We start from the raw sequence: 24,137 nt of genomic DNA on the forward strand, positions 1-24,137 counted from the left end.
CACGACCAAAGAAGGAATTTCAACATTATATTTCAAGACATTATCAAGGAAAACTTGTTAAAGTCTGAGAGCCGATTGTAAAATTTTCCAGATAAGCACTGACACCTCAGAAATCAGCAAATGCTACAAATCGGTATTTTATTGTTTTGCTTATATAGACATCAGTGAAGAAGAAAATGTTAATAATGTGGATTAAACTTAAAATAATCAGGTTTCTGACTCCAGGCCCAGCATTCTACCCAGTGTACCACTAGTTGCCTTAAATAAACCAATAGTATAAAATGAAAACCTTCTGATGAAAATGGAGGCACTACGGCATCATGAGCCTGGGATCTGCCCATGGGTACATGTCTAAAGGTATTTCCTCCTGGGATTGTCTCTGAACATCCCAGACCCTGCTGGGATGGTCGAAACTCTCCATCTTTACTATCCCTCCACTCACACAGCTATTAACTTCAATCCTCAGTTCTATTACTGCAAAATGCTCCCAAATAGCTTCCCTGCCTCATCTCTCCTCAAGCCGATCTATCTTCCCCGCATGGACGCAGTCATTTTCCTTAAATGAATATCTGACCATGAGACCCCTCTACTCCACCAGGTCAAGGGGCTTGTCTTTAAAAGCCCTTCCCAATCTGTTCCATCACTGGATGCTCCCCCAAACCACTTCTGTCTTGTTGCTCTTACACCTCATTGCTCTGCCTAGACCCCATGCCCGGGGCCCACTCTCTCCTCACCTTGTCTCCTCAAAGCCCTCCCTCCTCTCCCGTGAGTCCAGCGCTGGCACTGCCCGCTACACAATGCCTCGCATGGCTAGTGTGCTCTCTCTCAAACTGGGAGCAGAGTGACTTTGTGTAGATTTGTAGGTATTCACTTTCCATTATTCTAATTCTATTCAAAATAGGTATAGATGCACTTACTGCCTCCCCTTTAGAATGTCAGCTCCCCGTGAACAGGAATCATCTCACGGTTGGCACACTGGTGCCTGGCATATGATGAGTGCTTATGGCGTGCTTCTCGATCGAGTCACTGTTTAGCATGGGGGGAGGTAGGGTCCTGTGGCACCTGTGATTTAGCCAGCTGGGTAGAGAAGGGCACCAAGGCTGCCCAAGCTTGGTTCCTGCCCTGCATGGTTCCGGGGTACTCCCAACATCTGGAGTCACAGGGTCTGTAGAAGGGCAGACGTTTTGGGTGTGCCACCGTCCTTGATTTCGCAGAATGCCGTCAGAATGCCTTGGTGTCCTTCACCCTGCAGTGCTGGCTCCCCAGAAGGCAAGGCTGGGCCCTCCCTGGGCCACATTTACCTTGGGCACTTCTCCTCTAGGATTCACTGCTTCCCTCCCTGCCTCTATGGTCTATTCGGATCGTGGTTACAACCAGCTTCTCGGCCATCCCCCTTCTTTCCTTGGGGAGGTCATCCCTTGGGCCACAGCCCACTGGCAGTCTCACCCATTGGGAGGACCAGCTAAGAGCACACCTGATTTGAAATAGGGACCTAGGTTTAAACGCCAGCTGTAGACTATGAGGAAGTCACTTCACGGTGCCTCGGTTTCCCCCTAAGGTGGGAAAAGCAGTGTGCGTACCCCCTGCCTCACTCAGGAGCTGCAAGAACGATGCCAGAGAAGAGTCAGGATGCTTTTCTCTGGGATGCCCGGGAAAGGGTTACCAGCCTCCAGGGGCAGGGGTGATGGCCCTGCCTGGAGGGCCGATGTCATTTTTCATTTAAGGCCCCGAGAGGCCATCTGGCCCAATGCTGGAGCAGGGACCCCCACGTCCGTGTCTCTGGGCGCTCCGGTCTTTGCCACTTCAGCCAATCAGACCTGAGCTTACGCACAGCTGTTTGACCACTGATGCATGGACCTCCACTACAGTGATGAGAGATCACCAGCCCCACCCCCTCGGCCACACGCCCAGCCCAGTACAGATTTCCCGTCACAGAAAGGCTTCTGAAGTAAAAAGCCGATGACTCAGCATCGGCGCTCCCCGCGAGAGCGCCACTACACTTAGCTCCCTTCCCGGGCTAATCGGGCTTGACAGACATAGTGTGGAATTATACTTCCAGGAAGTGGCTCCTCTGCCCCGCGCCCCTAAGTGGTCCTGTCTAAAGGCAGGAAGGGGTGCTATGGCCTGGGCGAAGGGCGCTGAGCCAGGAGGCCTCTGGGAAAGGCCTCGGGAGGAGGCGAGGGCCACATGACTGCCTGGGAATTCTGTCTTCCAGGGGCAGGAGGCCGGGCCAGGCTGGGGAGGGAGGGAGGGCAGCAAGAGAAGACTGGGGTCTGAGAGTCCCCCCGCTGGGGGGCGGTGCAGAACCCCCCAAGGGGGTCATGCCTGTGACCCAGGCTGGGCAGACAGGCTGCAATCCTATTCTGAAAGGCCTGGAACGCAGCGAGCAATGGAGAGCCACGGATGGCTTCTGAGAGGAGGAGGGCCCGGTTAGAGCTGCACTCAAGGAAGGTTCCATGGCGCCTAGGGAAGGACAGGCAATCGTGGGCACCGAGAAGAGGCAGGAAGACCAGTGAGGAGGCTGTTGTAGTTATCCTAACTGCCTGGGGGGAGGGAATGGAGAAGAAAGGCCAAGCCGGGTGAGGGGCACGGGCACGGCCTGAGAAAGGCAAAGAGTCCCTCCAACGGTGCAAGCAAGGATGTGGGTAGGGAAGGGCAGAGCTGGGGAGGGGGGGCCCCAAAGGCATGGCGGCGGGAAGTCTCCTGGGCCTGGGGCCGGAAGGGCAGCAAGCCTCTGCCCAAATGCCAAGCAACGCCCACAGACGGGAGGAAGCAGGCGAGGGTATCCTCACGGCTGACTGTCGTGGGAGGACATGGGGCACGGTCAGGCATGCCAGGGCTGCCACTGTGTCCTCCCTAGTCCACGGCCCACGATGCCCTCCCTCGCCTCCAGGGGGTCGGTGAGGACGAATGTAGCCACAGGCGTGGCTCTCGGAGCCCCCGCCCAGACACCAAGGGGCTGGGGCGGCCCCTCCCGTCATCCCCTCCGTGAGGGCACTCGAGGCCCCTTACGTCAGTGCCAATTGGGCGCCCGGTTATCGCAGGGACTCGGGCACCAGCGCCCCGTCTCGCCTTTCAGACTATCCCGAAAGCAACCCGGGGCCCTTCTTGCCTTCGCCGGGCCTGGACTGGCAGGAGCCGGGGAAACAGAGGCAGAGGAGCCCCCGCCTAGCCAAGCGGCGTCAATGCCGCACTGTCCTGTCCGGCCCAGGCGGGAGGGCCCCTTCCCTTCCCTCTGTATAACTGACTCCGGAAACAACGGACGCTGCTCTCCCCCTTCTGGACTCTCACCCCCCGTCCGGGGCCAGCAAACGCAGCCGAGGGCCCCACCGAGGCCCAACATCCCCCCTCATTCCGCTGTCAGGCCCGGCCTCCAACAGCTGCCCAAGGACTACTGTCAAAGCACAGATCCCTGCTCAAGAATCTCCAGTGGCTCCCTATGGCTCTCCAGCGCGAAGGCTCCTCCCCAGACTCATCAACTGGGCACGGAGCCAAGGTCTCTCCTAGGGGTGCTCACCCAAAGGAGCCAATGCCTCGTCAAACCCCCTTCACCATGGGAGGATCCTTCTCATGGCCTTCCTGCCCTCTGGGAGGCTCGGAGGGCCTGAGGACACTGCTGGGGGGAAGGGAAGGCGGAGGGGCCATTTCACCCCCCCTCGTTGTGACCCAATCGCTGACATTCTCCACGGAAGCCTCCGACATCCTAGATGGTCCCGCGGAGCCCCAGCAGGCACCCCATGCACGGCCCGGCCTTGGGCCCCTTGGGGGTCCTCCCGGGGCAGCCAGCCCTCCCCCCCCCGCCTCGGGGGCTGTATTATTAGGCAATAACAATCATGGCAGCTTTGTGCTGCACCAGACAATTAACCAACATTGCTTACGGGCCTTCTAAGTGCCGGGCATCCAAAAAGAGGCCAAAGGCCGCGTCCACACGCTAACCGCCCGGCAGGAGCCAGATCGGTTATACGATGAGGAAACACTGCAGGAGCAAAGCTGTAGAGGCGAGTGGCAGAGCCAGAACCCCGCCTGCCCGGCCTCGCAGCCCTCAGCCCCAGGGACAGGCAGGAGCTGCTCGGGTAGCCCACAGGGGGCACCAGGCCGCCATGCCACGGGGGAAGGAGATGCAGGGAGGCAGCTGCACGGCTCAGAGGTTAAAGCCCAGGCTGGAACCCCGGCTCAGCTCTGTGACCTGGGCAAGCCAGGGATGGCACTCTAAGCCTCCCTTTCCCCTCTGCGATGGGGCTGGACTACGTGCGTGGCCTGGGCCTCGGGGTCCCGACTACCGGGCAAGCAGGTAGGCAGCTCCTGCAGAGACCACGGTCACCCGAGGCCGAGGAGCAGTGCCAAGTCACTGCCCCTTCTCGGGGGGGGGGGGGGGGGGGGGGGGGGCTCGGTCATCAGCCCGATGGGCCATCCGGGGCCAGCAATGCAAGGAACACAGGGCCAAGCTGCCTTCAGAGAGCCCAGAGAGAGAGGGAGAAAGGGCCAAGGACCATAAGGACACAGTCACGGGGAAACCCAGGGGCTGAGACACCCAGACACATGCAGAGAAAGAGAATGGCCCTGGCCACCCAAACCTGCCCAGGGATGGGCCCCACCAGAGCCAGACAGACAGAGAGACCCCCAAAGTGAGGCAGAGGCAGACAGGGCAGGCAGACCCTCCTGGCCACCCGGACCTGCCCAGGGATGGGCCCCACCAGAGCCAGACAAACAGAGAGACCCCCAAAGTGAGGCAGAGGCAGACAGGGCAGGCAGACCCTCCTGGCCACCCGGACCTGCCCAGGGATGGGCCCCACCACAGACAGACAGAGAGACCCCCAAAGTGAGGCAGAGCCCCAACAGCAAGGTGGGCGGCCAGACTCACTGGCTGTGGGCCAGCCCTCCCTCCCTCCTGCCCCCAGCCTTCCCTCAGACCCCCACTCTTACCCAGCTCTCCCCGGAGGCTGAGCAGCTCCTGCGATAGTGCTTGGTGGTGTTTCAGAGCGTCTTCCCTCTGCGGAAGAGACACACTGTGTTAGGGGCGCCGGGCCCGGGGTCCCCTGGCGTTAGGGGCGCCGGGCCCAGGGTCCCCCGGCGTTAGGGGCGCCGGGCCCGGGGTCCATTAGGGGTGCCGGGCCCAGGGTCCCCCGACGTTAGGGGCGCCGGGCCCGGGGTCCGTTAGGGATGCTGGGCCCAGGGTCCCCCGACGTTAGGGGCGCCGGGCCCGGGGTCCATTAGGGGTGCCGGGCCCAGGGTCCCCCGACGTTAGGGGCGCCGGGCCCAGGGTCCGTTAGGGATGCTGGGCCCAGGGTCCCCCGACGTTAGGGGCGCCGGGCCCGGGGTCCCCCGGCGTTAGGGGCACCGGGCCCAGGGTCCGTTAGGGATGCTGGGCCCAGGGTCCCCTGGCGTTAGGGGCACCGGGCCCGGGGTCCGTTAGGGATGCTGGGCCCAGGGTCCCCCGACGTTAGGGGCGCCGGGCCCGGGGTCCCCCGGCGTTAGGGGCGCCGGGCCCAGGGTCCGTTAGGAGCGCCGGGCCCAGGGTCCCTTCAATCAGACCCACATTTGTCATGAGGAGGGAAATGAGACTCCCTTGAGGAAGTGAGCCTGGCGCTGACCTCTCTCCCTCGGGTGGGGATGGGGATGGGCCCCAGAGGCAGACCTGCGCCAGGTAAATATTTGCTCTCCAGCTCCGGGAGGCCAGCAGCAGCAGCAGCGGGGCGAGAGCTCCCACACAAGTTTAGGCAGGAGCCCAAGCCCTACCCCCCAGGCTCCCGACCCCCCCAGGCTCCCAGCCACGGAGAAGGGGCCTGGAAGGCAGCAGGGAGCGCCGGTCACAGTGCGGCAGGGACAAAGGCTTTCCCTCCAGGGTCCCCGAGGAGCCGGTCACGCGGGCGTGTGGGCTCCCACCCGGGCAGGCATTCCCTCCTGGGCCCCAAACAGAACTCGGGCCCCTCCTGCCAGACGGGTAGCCCCCGAGGGCCACCAGCGGACCGCCCGCCACTCCGCCAGAGCCCCCGGCTTTCTGCAGAGCAGCCTGGCCCTTGGCAAGCGCCGAGCGCCAACCGGCCCGGCCCCTGCCCCGCTAGCCAGAGCCCCCATTACCCTGGTTGCCGCCGCACATGGAGAGTAGAGGCACGGCCGGCTGCCAGAACAGCCCATTTCCCGGGTGTGCACAGGTGGGAGGGCCGCACCGGCGGGCACTGACAGCCCAGCAGCGGGGCAGGCGGGCGAGGTGGGAGGGAGGAAGCCGGTGGCGCTGGTCAGTTACCTTGCGGCCTCCCGCTGCCTCTGGCCCCCAGTGGCGCTCGGGCTGTCTCCCAACACCGGCAGGACACTGCAGCTTGGGCCCTCCCTCCTGCTCCTCCCCCCCCTGCCCAGCAGCAGCCTGAAAGCTCCCTTAAAGCCACAGCCCTGCGGCCGGCCAGGATGACAAACGAGCCCCTGCCAGGAGGCTCATCGATCCAGTCTGAGCTCCCTCAAATAGGAGCCGCGGGGGGGGGGGGGGGGGGGGGGGGGGAGGGCGGGGCGGGGGGGGGGCGGCGCTGCGGCCCCTAATTGAGGTCATCAGATCCTCTCACTCATTACCATAAAGAGGAGCCTCTTGTCTGGAACCCTGAAGAGCGCGGCAAAGGAGGCCGGGAAGCAGCCAGTGAGCTGCCAGCACGTGCCTCCACCGTCCCTGAGGAGCCCCCAGGCCGCTGGCCAAATGGGCCGCCAGAATCCCCAGGAGACCACCTGCCTGGTCCCACAAATACTGAGAACCCAGCTGGGGGACGGACAAATGGGGAGGGGGAGGGGCCGGGCACGTGAGCTTCTCCCTACTGTGGAAGGGGCTTCTGGGAGACAAGCCCTGCCCCAAGGAAGGAGCCTGCTCCTGTCTGCCCAGCCACCAAGGGGTGCTCCCGGGCCCTGGCACGCCCCCCCCCCCTGGCAGGAGCCCTCTCAGTGGCCTCCCGGCCTGACTGGCAGACCTCTCCTCCCAGGGCAGGCCACAGCGCTCTCTTGGAGCTGCCCCACTCTGAAGTCATGTGAGCACCTCCCCACCTGACTCCCATCTCCAGCCTCACTGGGCACGCCCCGCTCTGGGTCCACTAGCCAAATGAGGCTGGTAGCCTCTGGGACCCCGGCCTGCCCTCCCTGCACGCCAGGCATTCACCAGGCTGGGCCTCCTGCCCTTGCCTCTGCCCCTACCCCACGGGTTCCGCTTACTGAGCCGGATCCGGGGCAGCCTCCCCTGCAAAGGGCCCCACGGAGGGCAAAGGCACAGGATTTAGGAGGCAAAGACGGCTCAAATGTCCGCTCTGCTCTTTCCTCAGAGCTGACCCCCTGGGACCAGGCCCTGCAGCACCGGACCTCAATGACCTCCCCATAAATGGGAGGGCTTCCGCAGAGCCCCCGGGGGAGGGTTCTGTGGCCCTTGTAGGGGGAAGAAGAGCTGCCTCTATCCAACAGTAATCTTGCTCCTTTTCTTCCTCTGGCTTCCTCCAGAAGTCCCCAGGACTCCTTATCTCCTACGTGGTCCAATCATTTAATCCAGAAACATTTACTGTGTAATGAGACCCAAAGACCACATTAGGCATGGGGAAGGCAGTTGGTGGCTCAGTGGATAAAAGCCAGGCCTAGAGATGGGAGGTCCTGGGTTCAAATCTGGCCTCAGACACTTCCCAGCCATGTGACCCTGGGCAAGTCCCTGAACCCCCTTTGCTTAGCCCTTACTGCTGTTCTGCCTTGGAATGGATCCACAGTATTGGTTCCAAGACAGAAGGGAAGAGCTTTTAAGAAATAAAATGAAAGAAAAAAAAGTTTTTAAGACCAAATTGGAACATTGCCTGTCCTCAAGAAGCTTCCACGCAGACGAGGAGTCACCGTGTACCTCTCCAGGTATGTACAAGATACCTAGCCCAGTGGTACAACAAGGTAACCTTCCCTGGGGATGCAGGAATTGATCTGCTCCTTGAGAAAAGCCCCAGGGATGTCTGCTGGAGAAGGGGTCCCTTGGCCCCAACTTTCAGGAGAAAAGGGCCTCACACAAATTGGGCGCCTGGGTTTCCTGGCCATTCGCTTCTGTAACCTCCCTCCCCATCTGTGAGCCAAAGGGATCACGGGTTCAAGTTTAGACACCATAATGAAATGTTGGCCCATTTTTAATTCATTAGGCCCTGACCTTCGCCCAGGCTGGGGGCATCTTCCCAGGACTAACCTGGCCCCAGGGATGGAGGAGCAGGCAGAGAGGTCTTGCAGCATTAGAATCTCTAATTCTCCCAGGGCTCCCTGCTTCCTCCCTCCAACTGTCTGTCTCATGGACATCCTAGTCAGTCCTACCTGTCCTCTCCTGGCTAGGGCAAGGGACATTCTCCCCTGCTCAGGACACAGACAAACAAGGATGGAGCTGCTGCACCTTGCCTCCTGGCCTGTCTCTGCTTCCCGGTACCCTCTCCCCTGGTGTCAGACTGGGCTAGAAGCCATTCCTGGTGGCTGCTGGGGCTCTGGGAGGCTCCCACCCCCAGCAGGCCCTCATCGCTGTCCCCCTGAACCAAGGTAGCTCAGCCATTCCCCAGGCCCGGCCCATGGGTGAGCCGACAGCCCCGTTCCTGTAGATGAGATGGAGGCCTCACCCTCAGCCCAAGCCCTGCCCCACAGGGGGCCCCAGCACCATCACCTGAGCCTCCTACATCACCTACATGGCCCTGCCCCCTGGGGCCTGCCTCTGAGAGCCACGGCTCTTCCTGCTTTTTCTCTTTGTGCTCCCAGCACTTGGCACCATGCCTGGTGTGCAGTAAGGGCTTCAAAGCTTTTTCATTCATTTCTTTTTAAACCCTTATCTTCTGTCTTAGAATCCATACAGTATAGGGCTAGGCAGTAGGGGTTAAGTGACTTGTCCAGGGTCACACATTTTGAAAAGACATCCCCAAACTGGCTTGGGTGGGCAGGCATCATCTCTGTTCTTCTGGGCAGAAATCCTCAACCTCCAACGTGTCCTGTCTGAAACACACAGCCAAACCCTGAAGCGCACGCCCAGGACGTGGTCTTCTCCCCAGGTTGGGCCTCGGGGATGAGAAGAACGTCTCCTCCATACGGCTCTCTGCCTTCCCATCTCCTCCTTCACGTCCTCCAAAGTCTGGTAATCCTTGTGGGCCCAGCAGATGTAGCCTTGCTTTCCTTAGCACGGCCTAAGGCCTAGGACCCTCTAAGGAGGGGGACGCCCCATCACAGCTACAGCCCCCAAATCCCACCAAATCCCAGATCTCAGGCGTGATCCTCCTCCTCAGATGGAGCGCAATCCTCGACTGGCTTCTCCCAAAGGCCTCGCTTCCTTCCGAGCAGTGGCAGGGGTGGGATCTCTCCCACGGGTGTTTTTCCCAACACTTAGCCCACGGTATAATCATTGTGGCCTGGAGAGACTAATCTCCGGGGGATCTCTGGAAGGTCGGGGACAAGGAGAGCATAGGAGGAGGAGGGCCAGAGGAGGTCTCAGAGCCTCCGCGGTGCCCATAGACTTTAAAGGCAAATAGAGACGTCTAATCGCGGCAGACTGTGGCAAAGACAGAAGAAGGTCTCTCTCCACTGCCACAGGTCTGATACCAAGAGAAGAGGCCGGGGGTGGAGGGGCAAGAGCGGAGTGAAGAAGAGGAGGAAACGATCGAATCTCGCCATTCGGACTCCCCGTCATCCTGAGCAGCCGGCTCTGCCCCAAACCCCTCGGTCTCGGAGGAAGAGGAGGGCTCTCTCTCTCCCTGGCACCCACCCCACCCGCAGCCCTACCTCTGCCAGCAGGTGCTGGATGACCACGGCCAAGGCTTCCACCTTGTGGTTCCCTTCCGCAAGCAGCTGCTTGAGGTGCAGGATGACCTTGTCTTGATGCTCACATTTTGTCCGGTAGGAGGCCAATCCTTGCGCCTTTTCAGTAGAGGGGGGATCGGGAGAAGACTGGGGCTGGCCACACGGCGTCCGAGGGTGCCTCTGTTTACCCTTTTCAACTGAAAAAGAAAAGAGTGATTTTAGGAAGTGCTTCAGAAGGATGCCCTCAAAGGCCCCTAGAAGCACAGCCCTGCGTGCTTCTGTGGCACCAAGAACCCAAAGGCCAAGACAGGCTGGGTTAAAAGGGGAGGGGAACGAGGCAATCCCGCTATGGCCTCCGCTGAGCTTTAGTCTTATCCGGCAGGCTCGGAGCTTGTCTTCTCTGAGAGGCACCGGACACTGGCAAATCCAGGGACCTGCTTGAACTTCAGAATGGCGCGCCCTAGCCCATCCCCCGGGGAAGCTGGGAAAAGAAGGAAGCCTTTCGGCCACTAATCCAGGCCAGCGCAGTCCCATCTGGCAGAGAAGCAACGCACCAGGAACTGGCGGGAGCCTTTAGGGAAGGACTGAGACAAGGCCCAGGGCCCTGAGCTCTTGGAGGGCTTCGGCGGCCACCGACGTCCAACCTGGGGCCCAAAGGAATCTGGCTCTAACACCTATGCAGTGCCCAGAGACCTCCCGCTCCCACTCCAGCAGCACCTTCCATAGTGGCCAAAGTTATCCTGACATCCAGCCTCACCCAGCAGTGCCCTCCTGCTCCTGGCTCTGTCCTGGAGGGACAAGCGGCACAAGTGTGACCCCTCCGCCACACGGCGGCCCTCCCACATGCTAGTCCCTTCCCCCTGATCCTCGAGGGGGCCCTTATGGAGCGACTCTGCTTTCTGGGTTTCCTCAGTTTCCTTTTCTGTAAAGTTAGGGACTGCACCGGATGACCCAAAGGTCATTCCTGGCTAGGATTCTGTCATGCCAGGCTTGGGTCCACCCCGATCCAGGTTTCCTCTCATAGGAGAGGGGCGCTGTTTCTTCCGGGGGAGAAATCCTGCCTACAGGACACTCTAAAGGAGAACAAGGAGACTTCCCAGAGGAGGACGTGACCGCATAGCTGGGTCCAAAGAGGGAGTGAGGAGAGCATGGGCACCCCTGGCAGGAGGGACAGCCACAGCCCCAAAGGAAGAGGGAGGTGCCACGCTGAGTTTGGAGAAATAGGTCAGTTGGGCGTGAGTGTGAACCAAGGCCTTCAAGGTAGGGGAGAGGTGTCCCAGGGGCTCCAGGAGCACCATGCTCCAACAGCTTCTGAAGAAGTTCACTTGGCAGCCCGTGTTCCACAGACCTGAGTGGGCTGACCCTGGGAGAGTGTGGCGGTCTGTTAAAGGGGGCAGCTGGATGTGCAGTGGATGGAGAGCCAGGCATACTGATTTATCAATTATGTATTGGTATTTATTGATTCTAGGACAGAAGAGAAGGATTGGGGGGGGGGCGGTTATTGGCTTGAACCAGAGTAATGGCAGGGATGGTAGAGGACACAGACCCAAGTAAGCAACGGATCCCAGACAAAGACTGTTCAGGTGTGGGAGGAGAGCAAGAGGGCCCTGAAGGCCGTTAGGTGTGGATTATAGCAAGCGATCAACAAGCACAGAGTAAATGCCTACCATATGCCAGGCAGCAGGGTCATGATGGAAGTCATCCCTGCCTCTAAGGAGCATTCAGCCCGCCAAGGGAGGCAAGCAGGGGTGGGAGTCTACACCAACTAGAGGCAAGGAGTTAACACCATAGACACAGGAGAGAGAACGGGGAAAGGCCTGGACCTTAAAGGAGATCAAGGACTCAGAATACTGACCAAGCTCATTAAAGCTGGGGGGAAATGGGAGAGGAAGGGAAGGGCTAAGCAGTGAGGGTGACTCGTCCCAGCTCACAGAGCTAGGAAGTGTTTGAGCTCAGATTGGAACCCAGGACCTCTATGCCTGGCTCTCCATCCACTGCACATCCAGCTGCCCCCTTTTACAGACCGCCACACTCTCCTAGCAATCCACCCACCAGTTATGCACGACCTCTTGAAAAGGGGGCCCTAATAAGGAGTCTCCAGAGGGGTTATGGGAAGGCAGAATTCGGACACAAAGCAACAGGACTGGGGATCAAACCCTCGCCTGTGTGCAGGCTGAGGAGGGCCAGACATAAGCCGGCTGGGCACAGGAAGGTATGTGGGTGGCTGGACTGAGGAGCCCAAGTGGGGGCTTCATCTCTCCCAAGGGCCCGTAGAGAAGCTCCCTGGACTAGACCTGGGGATGCCAGGACCAAGAAAAGCTCTTTCGTGCCTTTGTGGCCCCAGGACTGACTCAGTGCCTGGCTGGTCTGGTCTGGGTGCTTCCTGAAGGCTCGTGCCATTCCACCAACCCCAAAGGCTCTGAGGCCTGAGCATCTCTTCCCTTTCCTTTGGTCCCACAGAAAGGAGGCCCAGGAGAGCCCCAGGGAGGGGCCCGGCCCATCTGCCAGCTTGCTCGCTACCCATTCAGCCAGGGTCCCCTGACATCCATCTGGAGGCTGGGAAGAGGTCATGGGAAAGAAGCAAAGCACACGGCCGATTTCCTGTTTTGCTGAACCCAGGCTCACACAGTCCCTCCAAGGCAGGGGCAGCTCGGGCCAGCCCAGCCGCCTCATAATAATGGGGATGACGGTGACAATGGTGACAGCAAACCTTCAGGCAGCATTTCCATGGGCCAGCACCATGCAAATGCCTCACGATTCCCACAAGCCTGTTCTGCTATTAGGAGGCAGACAGAGGTGAAGTGACGTGCCCAGAATCACACCACTAGTAAGTGTCTGAGGCTAGATTTGAACTCGGGTCTTCCAGACTACAGCCCCAGCCCTGTGTTCAAGGCACCTCTCGGGGAATGCAGGGGATTCTCAGTTCAGGGCATCTCGAGGGCTTCAGGGGAGTAGAGAAGGGGGCCATCCTAGACTTCACATATCTCCATCTGGCGTCCCGGGAGCCTCGGATACCACCCACGGATGGTCCGGCGCTCCTGGGCTGGGAGAAGTCAGAGGCCACCCGAACCCGCATCTCAACTGACTTCACTTCTGGAGCCAGCCATGACACCTCTCCAGTCCCAGGAAGACTGACACTTCTGTGAAGGCCTCTGCTAGCAATCGATCGCATTTAAGAGTGCAGCAAGGGAGCTACCTATCTCTAGCTAGGCCTGCTTTAATAAGCATCTTAAGCACCTACTGGGTGCAGAGGAGGCACAGCCAAGAGGACGGACACACGCACCCATTAAACAGACAGAAACAAGGGGAAAGCGAGCCTGCCACAGGCAACACAAAATGCGCCACCCAGGCCAAGTGGCTAGAGACTCGCAGGAATAGGGAAGGCCATGCAGTACCATCCCCTCCGCGTAGCCTGGGAAAGCGCCATCGTCCCTGCGCCCACCGGGCTCCAGCTCCTCTTCCGAGATGTTGTGTCCATATTACAAACTCCGAGCTCCCCAGCCGATCGGGGAGAGCCAGCCCTGCTGCCCAGAGGAGCCGGGCACAGGGGGCAGCCCGTGGGAGCCAGGCAACAAGATCATCCCATTGGAGGCTCTAGCGGCATTCCCGGGCAGCTCCCCTGCTGGGCTTCTGAGATCTGGCTGCCTCTTCTAAGGCAGCCTCTACCTCTGTGAAGGTCCTGCTTGCTGCCCCAAGTTAGGCTGAGGCATGGGCTGCTGTCCTTCTGGAGGTGGGCTGAGAGTTGCCCTTAGTGTGAAGGTGTTGGGGGGGAAGGGAGGAGAGAGGGGGGAGGGAAAGAGGGAGAGAGAGAGATGGAGAGCCAGAGGGGGGGAGGGGAGAGAGAGGGAAGGAGAGGGTGGGAGAAAGGGAGGGAGAGGGAGAGGGAGGGTGAGCATCTCCCTAGTGCAGTGACCCTGATTCCTCTCTGGGCTGCCATGTGCACACAAAGTGAGGAGGAGGCTGGATGGCCTCCTGGAGGTCCTTGGCAGCTCCAGACCAGAGATCCATCCAGTGACCCTCAATGACTTGCTACGGGTCCTTTCGGAGCTGCCCGCTGCGGCCACCTAGGGAGCGGTGTGCACGGACCTTGCCTGGCCTGCCTCCAAGGCACAACCCACTTGGGAAGCAGGAGCCTGGCCTCGGCTGACCCTGCCGCGGGGAGCCCAGGGACCAGCTGGGGACCACAAGCCACAGCAGTATCACAGTCCCCCGAGACAAGCTGTTTCTGTGGCCAGGGTTCGTCTCTGACAAAAGGGACATAGAAACTGCGGGTGCTTCTTCCGAGCTCGAGGAAGAGACCTTTAATAAATCCCTCGAGCTTCCTTCCACCATCGTGGCAAGACAATGGTGGCATTGGAGGCCCAGCCTCAGCAGAGGGAGGAGGGGAGAGGCGAGGAGGAGCCGCAGCGCCCCACCGTACCTCTGCTCTGGTCCCCTCCTCATCCCAGCCATTCCCTTTGGGATGAATCATCACATTTATCCCCAGAAGCAAAAGGGAGACTTCAGGAGAGACCACAAGACGTAGAACTACTCCATGGAAATCCGTTTCTTTGAAGACTAACAATAAAATGGAAAACCTGCGGCGAATCGGATGGCCGCGAGGAGGCAGAAAAAGAAACTGACCCAAATAAAAGCGAGCAAGGAGAAGAACTAAAGGGAATCCTCCGAACTACAGTCTAAGGATTTCAAGGCAATGACCTGGAACATATATATAATTGCCAAAATGAACAAAACAGAAATGCAGATTGTAAACAGTCCAACCTCAAGGAAGGAAAGTGAACTAGCTAGAAAGGAAGGAGTGAAGGTGGAGGAAGGCTCGGTTAAGAAGCATCACTGGGTGCTTACCGCGTCTGGCTCTGGTACCAAAGAGACCAGTTTTTAAATACCGCTGGGGGATTCCATCAAACACCTAAAAACGATGAACATTCACGGCACGCAGACGAGCAAAAACTGAGACGGAAACGCCCTACAAAATCCATTTGATGAGGCAAAGGTAACCTCATATTACCTAAGCGAGGAAGTGGAGATGGTGAAAATTGTGAAAATGTGAGAAAATAAAACCCCAGGCAATAGTCAAGTACCCAAACATGACTTGAAGGAATTCTAGAGATGTTGGTGCGAACACTCAGACCAGGGAAAAAGCAAAGGCATAAACACGGCTAAAAGGAAACACAATTACCCCTATTTCCTGATGCGATGATTTAATTTAGAAAATTGTAGAGAACCATCAAAGAGAAACAATTGATAGTTTCAGGAAAATAGCAGGACACAAAGCAAGTCCACAAAACCCAACAGCATTTCCTAGTAGCAACCCTAAATTAGAGGAGTAAATAATAGAAATTCAAAATGCCTCCTATGAAATGTAGAAAATATCTGGAAGTCGATTTGCTGTGCTCCAGACTTTCAAAAGCTCAAGTAAAAATGGGATAATTAGAGGTGTACTCAGCTCACGGTTGGGCTGTGCCAAGAAAATGAAAATGATGATGCTACCCAGAGTTCATTTACAGATTTAGTGGTGTAGCAAATTATCCAAGGAATGATTTCATTAAACTAGGCAGAATGATCAGACCGAAATGATAAAGCAGGCTCCATTGAAACTATATGGTCCTGAGTTTTTTCAAAAATAGCTTTAAAGGGGGCAGCTGGGTGGCTCAATGGATTGTCAGGCCTAGAGACAGGAGGTCCTGGGTTCAAATCTGGCCTCAGACACTTCCCAGCTGTGTGACCCTGGGCAAGTCACTTAACCCCCATTACCTAAGCCCTTACCACTCTTCTGCCTTGGAACCAATACAGAGTATTGATTCCAAGATGGGAGATAAGGGTTTAAAAAAAATAGCTTTAAAAAAGTTAATGGGCCAGGGTCAGCTGGGTGGCTCAGAGGATTGAGTCAGGCCAAGAGATGAGAGGTTCTGGGTTCAAATTTGGCCTCAGACACTTCCTAGCTGTATGACACTGAGCAAGTCACTTCACCCCCATTGCCTAGCCCTTACTACCCTTCTGCCTCAGAACCGATACATTGTATTGATTCCAAAATAGAAGGTAAGGATTCATAAATAAATAAATAAATAAATGAATGAATGAATGAATGAATAAATAAATGAATGAATAAATAAATAAATAAATAGATAGATAGATAGATAGATAAATAAATAAATGTATTTGTTGTGTGTTTTTTTTTAAGTTTATGGGTTGAGCAGACCATTTAAAGGTTTACAGAGTGCTTTACATGATACCTCTCTTGAACCTTACAACAACTCTGTGAAGTGGGGGCTTCATTTTCTTTATGTGCCCATTTTACAGATGAGAAAAAGTGAAGCTGAAAGTGCTTCAGCGACTTGCTCCCAGTGGCCTCACTAAAAAATATGTGAGGCAGAGCTGAACCCCGGTCTTCCTGACTCCCAACCTAAGCCTCTCTGGGCTGCCACACTTAGCCACCCCACACCCAGAAAGGCCAGATTCATCCGGGTCTCAGGGTGAGCAATACTTTACACAAAGGCTTCTGAGGGTGTGCCCTTCCATGCCCGGGAGCGGTGGCACGGACTCAAGCTGCCAGGGTCTTATTTATTCATGCTCAGCTCCTCACGCCTGCTGGCTGGTGTAGACGAGAGAAATTATAAGGCATGCAAAAGAACAGAAGCAGTGGCCGAGGGGTGACCTGACTGTCAATCAAATGAAGATTCTGATTTAGAATGTTACTGGGAAAAGCAGTTTGGAGCCAAAGCAACTACGGGCTGAATTCCGGGCTTGGCTGAGGGGGTTGTCTTTGAATCAGGGTCCTGACTGATTTCCTGGTTGCCTTTGAATCAGGGAAGGAAGAAGCTGGGTTGATCTCTGAGACTTGGGAGAATCAAGCTGGAGGTGGCCTGGTGACTGAAGGCAGAAGAAGAAGGACAACAGTCCATATCTCTCTCTGACTTGCTGTTGGTGATAGTGACTGAAACACTAGACCTATCGACCATGTCTCTCAATCTCCTCCAATCTAGGGCTAACTATAGAATTAGGGAAACCCCCTACCCTCTTACCTCCAACCTCCATCTTTTCCCGTCTTCCCCAAATAAGCACTTGAGATAAAAGAAGATAGAGAGTATTTTCATTTGAAACATCATTAACTCACTGACTGATTCAGAAAACCAGAAGACCAGGGGAAGGGGAAGCTGAAGGGAAGAAGAGGGAGGAAGGGAGGAATGGAAACAAGATAACTACCTGATTTTTTAGTTATTTATCCATCAAATATATCCCCTCAATATGATCGATTACACTGTCACTCCGGCAATGCTGTCTGGGCTGTGGCCACAATAACCACATTCCCACCCTGCACGTCCCTTGGTTTATCCCAAAAGGCCAGTGAGTGAGGAGGGGAAGACAGAGGGGAATGGCTGGGTATTCTCCCAGGCCCTAACTGCCCCTCACAGTGTCCAGGGAGATGTGCCGGTCAGAATGGGGGCATCTCCTGCACCCTTGCTCCTAGCCAGACAGGGCTGCTGAGCTCAGTGGTTAGAACACTGCACGGATGATGCTGGCCCGAGGGAGGGGGGTAGGGGTTCCTCCCAACTGGGAAATGGGGGCAAGCCTTGGGGACAGCAAAAAATATTGGGCTCAGAGCCACAAGGCCCTAGGGTCAGCCACTGGCTCCGTCATTCATAAGCCATGTGGTGGACGGGGGCTGTGTCCACTGGCCGAGCCTCAGCTTCCTCAAACGCAGAGTAAGACGCTGTGTGTGCTCATGTGTGCATGTGGGACTTCCAGGGGAAGGAGGGGGGCTCCGGCACCCCTGGAGGGGAGGGGCCCCACCGAGAATCCCCGGCTCTAGCTGAGTATTTAGGTCAGAGATGCCACATTCAGCATCTCACCCAGGGGCTGCTGCACTCAGGCTCTGGCAGGGCTGGGGAGGCGGGGAGAGGCTTCCTCCACTGGGTTCTTCTGCTCCTGGCCCCATGGGGGGAGGGGGGCTGGGCAGGCTAGCCTGGGCCATCAGCCCAGAGGACAATCCTCCCAAGACCCCACAAGTCATCCCCTCCTCAATGAATGGAAAAGCACAACCTTTGGAGGTCACTGTGGCCCAGAGGGGTGGATATGGCTTACAGAGTCCCCTGGGGGGACCCCAGGCCCACTGGAACAGCCCCAGGCCAAGTACAGGAAGGACCCAGTACAGGAGAGAGTGCCTCAGGGCCCTCCCCACTCCAATTATCCTCTGCCGTCCTCCCTCCTCCCCTTCACAGCTAAAACCCCAGAAAAAGCGTCTCCAAGAGGGCCGCACCCCTAAACCCTCTGCCCTCTGGCTTCTGCCCTTTCCAAAGCACCCCGATCTCTTCCCTCTCTCCCCCACCTCTGTCCCTCCCCCCTCCCCCTCCGGACAAGTGCAGAAGAACCTGGAAAGGCTTAGATGCACCGACCTGCGTGAAGTGGGCAAAACCAGAACCCAGTACACCAGTCACAGAAGTGCTATCATTTGGTGAAGCGTGTGACCAGCAAAGCGTCTCAAGGGGCTCATGAAAGCTCTCCCAGGCAGGCAGGCTAGGGAAGCTCTGGGGGATTCACCGGGGTGGGGCGTGGGCAGGATGGCCTGGAAGGGGCCCAGTGGACCACAGAGAGCCGCTGCACTAAGACCCAGAGTCCAGGGGAAGCTACGGAGGGCCCGACCAGAATGGCGGCCAGTCGAATGGAGACAGCCTGGATTCGAGGCGCTCAGCACCGTGGCTAGCAGAGCGCGGGGCCCAGGGAACTCTGGGCCATCGCTAGTGAGAGGAGAGGCAGCCTAGGCCTCTGCCACCCGTCCCTGAAGGACTCTGGGCAAGTCATCTCACCCTAGAGAGAAGACTGCTGAGACCCCGACACGAACCAGGGGTCCGAACGTTCCACAACCGGGCCATTTGGAGCCAGAAGGGCCGGCCGGGGCTCTCCTCAGCCGTAGGATGGCAAAGGCTAGAGGGAGGGCGCCCGCCCCGCCACCTGACACACACTCGAGACCTCAGAGGCATTGCCGGGCCGGCTGGACCAGAAGCAGCAAGGCTGTTCGGCCCGTGCTGGAGGGCAGTCTCGGCGCCCTCCGTGTAAGGTCAGCGAGCTTGGACGCAGGCCCTCCCGGCGCCCCCAGCCCTGCCTCTTAAGCTTGGGTGGGTCACCATGGCGGTCAAGCCAGAAGATGCGAGCCTGACGGGCTGGAGGGAGGGAGGGCGGCCGGGGGCGCGCTTGGGCTCAGGCTCAGACCAAAGAGGCCCCTGGCTTGGGAGTGGGTGCGGAGAGCTCCGGAAGCAGACCCGGAGAAGAGAGCCTGCTCCAGAAGCACAACCCTGTCGCTGGAAACATCCCCCGGGCCCCAACCAGCTGAGAGAAAAACAAGGTCTGCCCCAGGGACAGGGCTGAGGCCATCCCAAGAAGCCGGGAAGAAGCCACACGCTTCCCAGTTATTGCCGCCATCTTGAATTGGGGGTGGGGGCCCACAGAGGCTCTGGCCGCCGGCTGTAACCTGCCAAACACATTACGTGTGAACTCGTCTCCAGCGCTGCCTGAAAGGGACCCAGATGGAAGCCGGCAGAATCTGGGGAGACCAGAGTCGGCGGCCGACTGCTCTCCGTCCCCGGCTGGGGCAGCCAAGCTCCAGGGAGAAAAGGCATCTCCCGCTCCTCTAAGGGCAGAGAGAAATCCTCCGGCCCTCCTCCTCCGTCGGGGCCAAGGAAAACAAGGCTACCGGTCCTGGCTGCAGGCTTCCCCAGGAAGCAGGGGAGAGGAGGGGAAGGAACACCCTGCTAGGACGAGCCTCCAGCAGGGAAGAGGCCCAGCCAGGGGGAAGGAAGAAGCACCCCACATCCCCCGGGCTGACCGGGGAGCCTCTGAGCGGGGGATCCGTTACGCCTCAGCCCCATGAGCAAAGCCTGCCCCCCTCCTCCCCGATGAGCAAGCCGGCAGCGGCATTCCATGAGCCACCCTCTGAAGCAGCGCAAGTAAGAGCAGAGGCACCGACCTTCGTGGAAAACCAAAGCACTCCTCCTGAACCCCGACGGGAGCCGGAGAGTCCTGAGCAAGCCCTTGGCCGTGAGCCGCACATGCATGTTGGCCAAGGAGAACCTGGGCAACAGGAGCATGTCTTCCCGAGGGGGGGGATCTGGGCAAGAAGCGGCTCCCTGGGACCATCCCCTGCCACCTGTGAGAGCGAGCCGGGAAGGAGGGGGAAGCCCGGGGCTGCCGACAGCTGCTCTGTCCCACCCGGGCTCGACCCGGAGCTCCGCCACCGCTGGATTACATCACACTGTGCCCGGCTGATATGTTGTGGGACTCATTAGGGATGCTCGTGGGGAGGAGGAGGAAGGGGTGGCCACGCCAGCTGTGTGTATAAATACCAGCCAATAACGGCCCGGAGCCTGTCACCAGGCTTCAGAGCTGGAGAGAAGCCTCCCGCCCTCCGAGGAGCCAGATGTTGACATTCTGGACCGTCCCTTTGTGGGGCCACCAAGATTGGAGTCCCGTCTGGGGACCACCACGCTTTGGGCCAACGACATCCACACAGTCCAAAGACGGCCGGCCGGCCAGCCAGCAAAGAGCTGGCCAAAGCTCCTGCCATCCCTTGGGGGCGGGGGTTTTCTGTGAGGACAGAGGGGGGAAGAAATGGTCTGTATTCTCCCCAAGTCTGGCACAGGCTTCTCACACGAGAAGGGCCAGTGGGGTGGCTCAGGGAGGGAGAGTCAGGCCTAGAGATGGGAGGTCCTGGGTTCCCATCGGGCCTCAGACACTTCCGAGCTGGGTGACCCTGGGCAAGTCACTTCTCCCCACTGCCTAGCCCTTACTGCCCTTCTGCCTTGGAGCCACAGCAGATTCCAAGCCGGAAAGGAAGGGTGTTCAAAAACTAAGGTCCAATCACACGAGCCACACAGCGTCTGACGAGAGCACGAGCTTCAAGGACGGTCTGCCAGCAAGGTTCTCGGGTATTCCTGAAAGCCCTGGGACACACGAGGCCCTGCGGTGGCTTAGCCGGAGGTCGCAGTGACAAAACCCAGCTGACTTTCCCCGCCAGGCTCCTTCATCCACGACCACTGGAAGGGAGGGACGAGCACCTCCGCAGCCTGCCTCCACCTCCTGCCCTGGCTGCATCACGTCCACTCCGGGAGGTGCCCTTCCTGCTGACCCATTGCTCCAGCTCTAGACGGGGCCCCCCTGAGAAGGCCCTGCGCTCGGACCCAATCCACCCCTGGAAGTGGGAGCTCAGACAACCAAGAGCCATCTATCTATCTATCTACACCCATGAGAGAGAGACAGACAGACAGAAACAGCGATGAAGGGAGAGGGAGAGAGGAAGAGGGGGAGAAAGGGAGGGTAAGAGGGAGAAGGGAGAGGTGGAAAGTGGGAGAGGAGAGAGCTGACAGAGAGCTAAGAGTGTGGTCAGAAGCAGGGTTTTAGAGCAGGAAGAGAACCCTGGAAGCAGAGTTCATCCTCCCATTTTCCAGATGATGGAAGAGCAAAGTTAAGGTCAGGCTGGCCCATGATCACACAGGAGGAACAAAGAACTGCTCTGAGCTGCAGGCCTCAGTATTCTTAACCCTCTAAGGAGTCCCAGCTTGCAGCACGCATTCCCATTTCCAGACAAGCCTTGGTGAAAGGGCTTTTGGGTGGATTTTGTCAAGCCAGAGCCAAGTCAAGCGGGCTTGCCTGTCACCCAGCAGCACGAAGCGCAGGATGCCACTGCTGGCAAGAAGGGGCTCCTCTGGAGGAAACAGACAGATGCCCGTACAGGAGAGGTGGAAAAAAGGAAAGGAGTTTTCCAGGAGAGTGCTCGGCTTTCCCTAACTGTCTGCCACCTGGGGGAAGCAGGCCCTGGCAACGTCAGGAAACTGGGGACGTGGAAATGTCGAAGAGCTGTGACTTTAGGAACACGGGCACAGAGCTGGAGGGAACCTCCGAGGCCATCAAGTCCAACCCCTTATCTTATGGAGAAGGAAACTGAGGCCCAGGATGGGCAAAGGGCCTTGGCCAAGATCTACTCCAATTCTGGGTCTCTCGGTAGCCACAGGAGAAAAGGAAGAATACATTGAACTCCCTTGGGATTCATCAGGGAGCTTTTTCTCTTACCGGCTAATCTCCTCTTTTCCAAAAATGGATGGAGGCTCAGCCATGTGACCCTGGGCAAGTCACTTGACCCCCATGGCCTAGCCCTGACCACTCTTCTGCCTTGGAACCAATACACAGTATTGATTCCAAGACAGAAGGTAAGGGTTTAAAAAAAAATGGCTGGAGGTGTGAAGATTGGATTTAGCTATCTCCTGATTGCAACAACGAAGATACTTAGTCTAACAAAATCGGAAATGTCTATACCCATACTTAAGGATTAAGTAATTAGGAGGATAGCCTATGATAGACATGTGCAGAAACAGCTGGCAGACCCCTAGGCTATCCTAAGTCAAGCTTAAGCTACCATTGGTACAGATGAGACGCAGGAGAGTGATGTAAAACTGTCTATGTAGGGTGCGTCACTTCCTCTCTTCAGTCTCTTTCCCCAGAGAGGTGTCTCTGGCTGGTCACTTCAGGCCTGGGTGCCAGTTCAATCCTGGAACTCAAGCCTGGAGGAGCTCCCTCAGACAGCTTCCTTGAGACAGTCACATGGTGAGTGATAAGACTGACTCCCTTTTCCCTTGGCTCTCAGGGGAGGCCCCCTTGGCCAAGGCCTTGAACTCCTGCCTGGTTCAGCCTGACTCGGAGCAGTTTAAATGAACTCTTTTCCTCTCTCTCTCTCTCTCTCTCTCTCTCTCTCTTAATTTCTTTCCTCTATATTAATTGAAATTACCATACATTTCCAGCTGACTTGGGTATTTTGTTTGGGATATCCCCTGGCAACCTAAATTTAATTTAGTTACATCACAACCCTAAAATATCTTTAACAGAGGGAAGGAAGGAGCTGAGCACTACAAAGGTGAAAACCATTTTTCATTCTGGCACCAGATCCAAACCAATTAAGTATCTAGAGAATGCCGTGGTCCTTCAGAAGGAGTCGAGCCCATGCAGCAGATTCTGTCACCAACTCGGACTGCACGAGAGGGTAGGAGATAGATGCCATGTATGTTTGTCTGTTTACACTGTGTGTGTGCACTCACTCACGAGGGAAAAGGCATTTCTTCTTCCACCTCTAGGCCTCTGATGGACAACAGAAACAGAATCCTTCTCCACCAGAGCCAATGCCTGCAGGATGCTAGATTTGGAAGGGCAGGACGTGGGATTGAAGGCATGGACAGTGCACTCACACACACACTCACTCACACACACACACACACACACACACTCACACACACACACACACACACACACACACACACACACACACACACACACACGAGCAGCCTGCCTGGACACTAGAGGAAACAGAGTCCACAGTCTGGTTTAAGTCCCCTCTCTGGCCCACCGTGTGTGACCTGGGCAGGTCTCTGAGGAGGCCAGCATCCCCATGCCACAGACAGAGGTGCAGGAAGGAGAGTCCTTGATGCCCCCTAAGCCCTAAATAGAAGCACGGGGGCAGGGGAATGACACACGGCAGACTTGGAGGGTGAGTCTCCACGACTAACATTTCCCATCCCTTCCTGAAGCCTAGACGATGCCCCAAACCCCCCAGTTTGCCCTTCAAACCCCCGGGGTCTCCCCCGGAGTTTTTTCTTGCAGCTCATCCCCGAAATTTCCCCTGGTCCAATGGCGTCTCTGGCCTTCTTCCTCCTTCCTTCTGTGGCTCCCTCTCCTTCAGCTCACCCCTTCGGTCTTCCTGCGGAGCTCCAATGGGCGCAGCCTTTCCTCATCTGATGGGCTCTCCTCTGCAGCAGGCCGGACAAGGGTGCTGAGCCTCCCTCACACCCTCGGAGGGCCCTGGCTGCCTAACGAGCCTGGGTGGTGCCCCGGAGAACCCAGAGCACAGCGGGTTCAGGCGGGGCCCAATGACATAGCGATGGACTCGCTGAGCTCCTCCACCCTGGGCGAGCCCGCTCCGCGGCTGGTCCCCCCATAAAGGGCTGGCGAGGGCGTGGGGACAGCTACGGCCCTGCTCCTGGGCCCGCCTTCCACCAGTGCCCGGCCAAAGGGGACCGGAAGGCCCTCGGTGGTAGGAGCAGCCTTGGCACTAGAATGGGAAACAGCAGCTTTCCAGTCCCAGCGGCTCAATCCGGACCCAAAGGCCCTCAGGAGGGCCCAAAGGCCACCCAGAGACTGGGCAGCTCCCAGCCACACTCCGGTCCCTCCCTGTTGGGGCAGGCCCCTCTCTCCCTACTCCCTGCCCCCTGGGATTGGCCTGCAGGAGGGGGAAGGGGAAGAGGAAGGGCTGGGGGAGGAGGAGGAGAAAAGGCGAGCTCTGAAAGGTCCTCTTGGACACACTCCAGACGGTTGGGCCATCCTGCTTCGGTCTGGCCTAGGGGAGT

At 57.8% G+C, this 24,137-nt stretch overlaps 1 protein-coding gene across 13 annotated transcripts in view; it reads right to left on the reverse strand.

The window, feature by feature from the left end:
* MTUS1 (microtubule associated scaffold protein 1) overlaps nucleotides 1-24,137 on the reverse strand; it is a 105,303-nt gene that overhangs the window by 15,160 nt on the left and 66,006 nt on the right. For 10 of the 13 annotated variants that reach the window (XM_056803409.1, XM_056803408.1, XM_056803407.1 and 7 more), the window contains 2 exons: nucleotides 9,739-9,953; nucleotides 4,924-4,990 (listed from right to left, as the gene is read on the reverse strand). In XM_056803409.1, the coding sequence (XP_056659387.1) occupies nucleotides 4,924-4,990; nucleotides 9,739-9,953 (282 nt within the window). Of the gene's footprint in view, nucleotides 1-4,923; nucleotides 4,991-6,078; nucleotides 6,334-6,561; nucleotides 6,792-9,738; nucleotides 9,954-19,717; nucleotides 22,637-24,137 lie in introns of those variants that run through there. The other 3 variants (XM_056803412.1, XM_056803414.1, XM_056803413.1) reach the window with 3 other exon arrangements.

Source organism: Monodelphis domestica, chromosome 6 (genome assembly GCF_027887165.1).
Source record: "Monodelphis domestica isolate mMonDom1 chromosome 6, mMonDom1.pri, whole genome shotgun sequence".
Lineage (NCBI taxonomy): Eukaryota > Metazoa > Chordata > Mammalia > Didelphimorphia > Didelphidae > Monodelphis > Monodelphis domestica.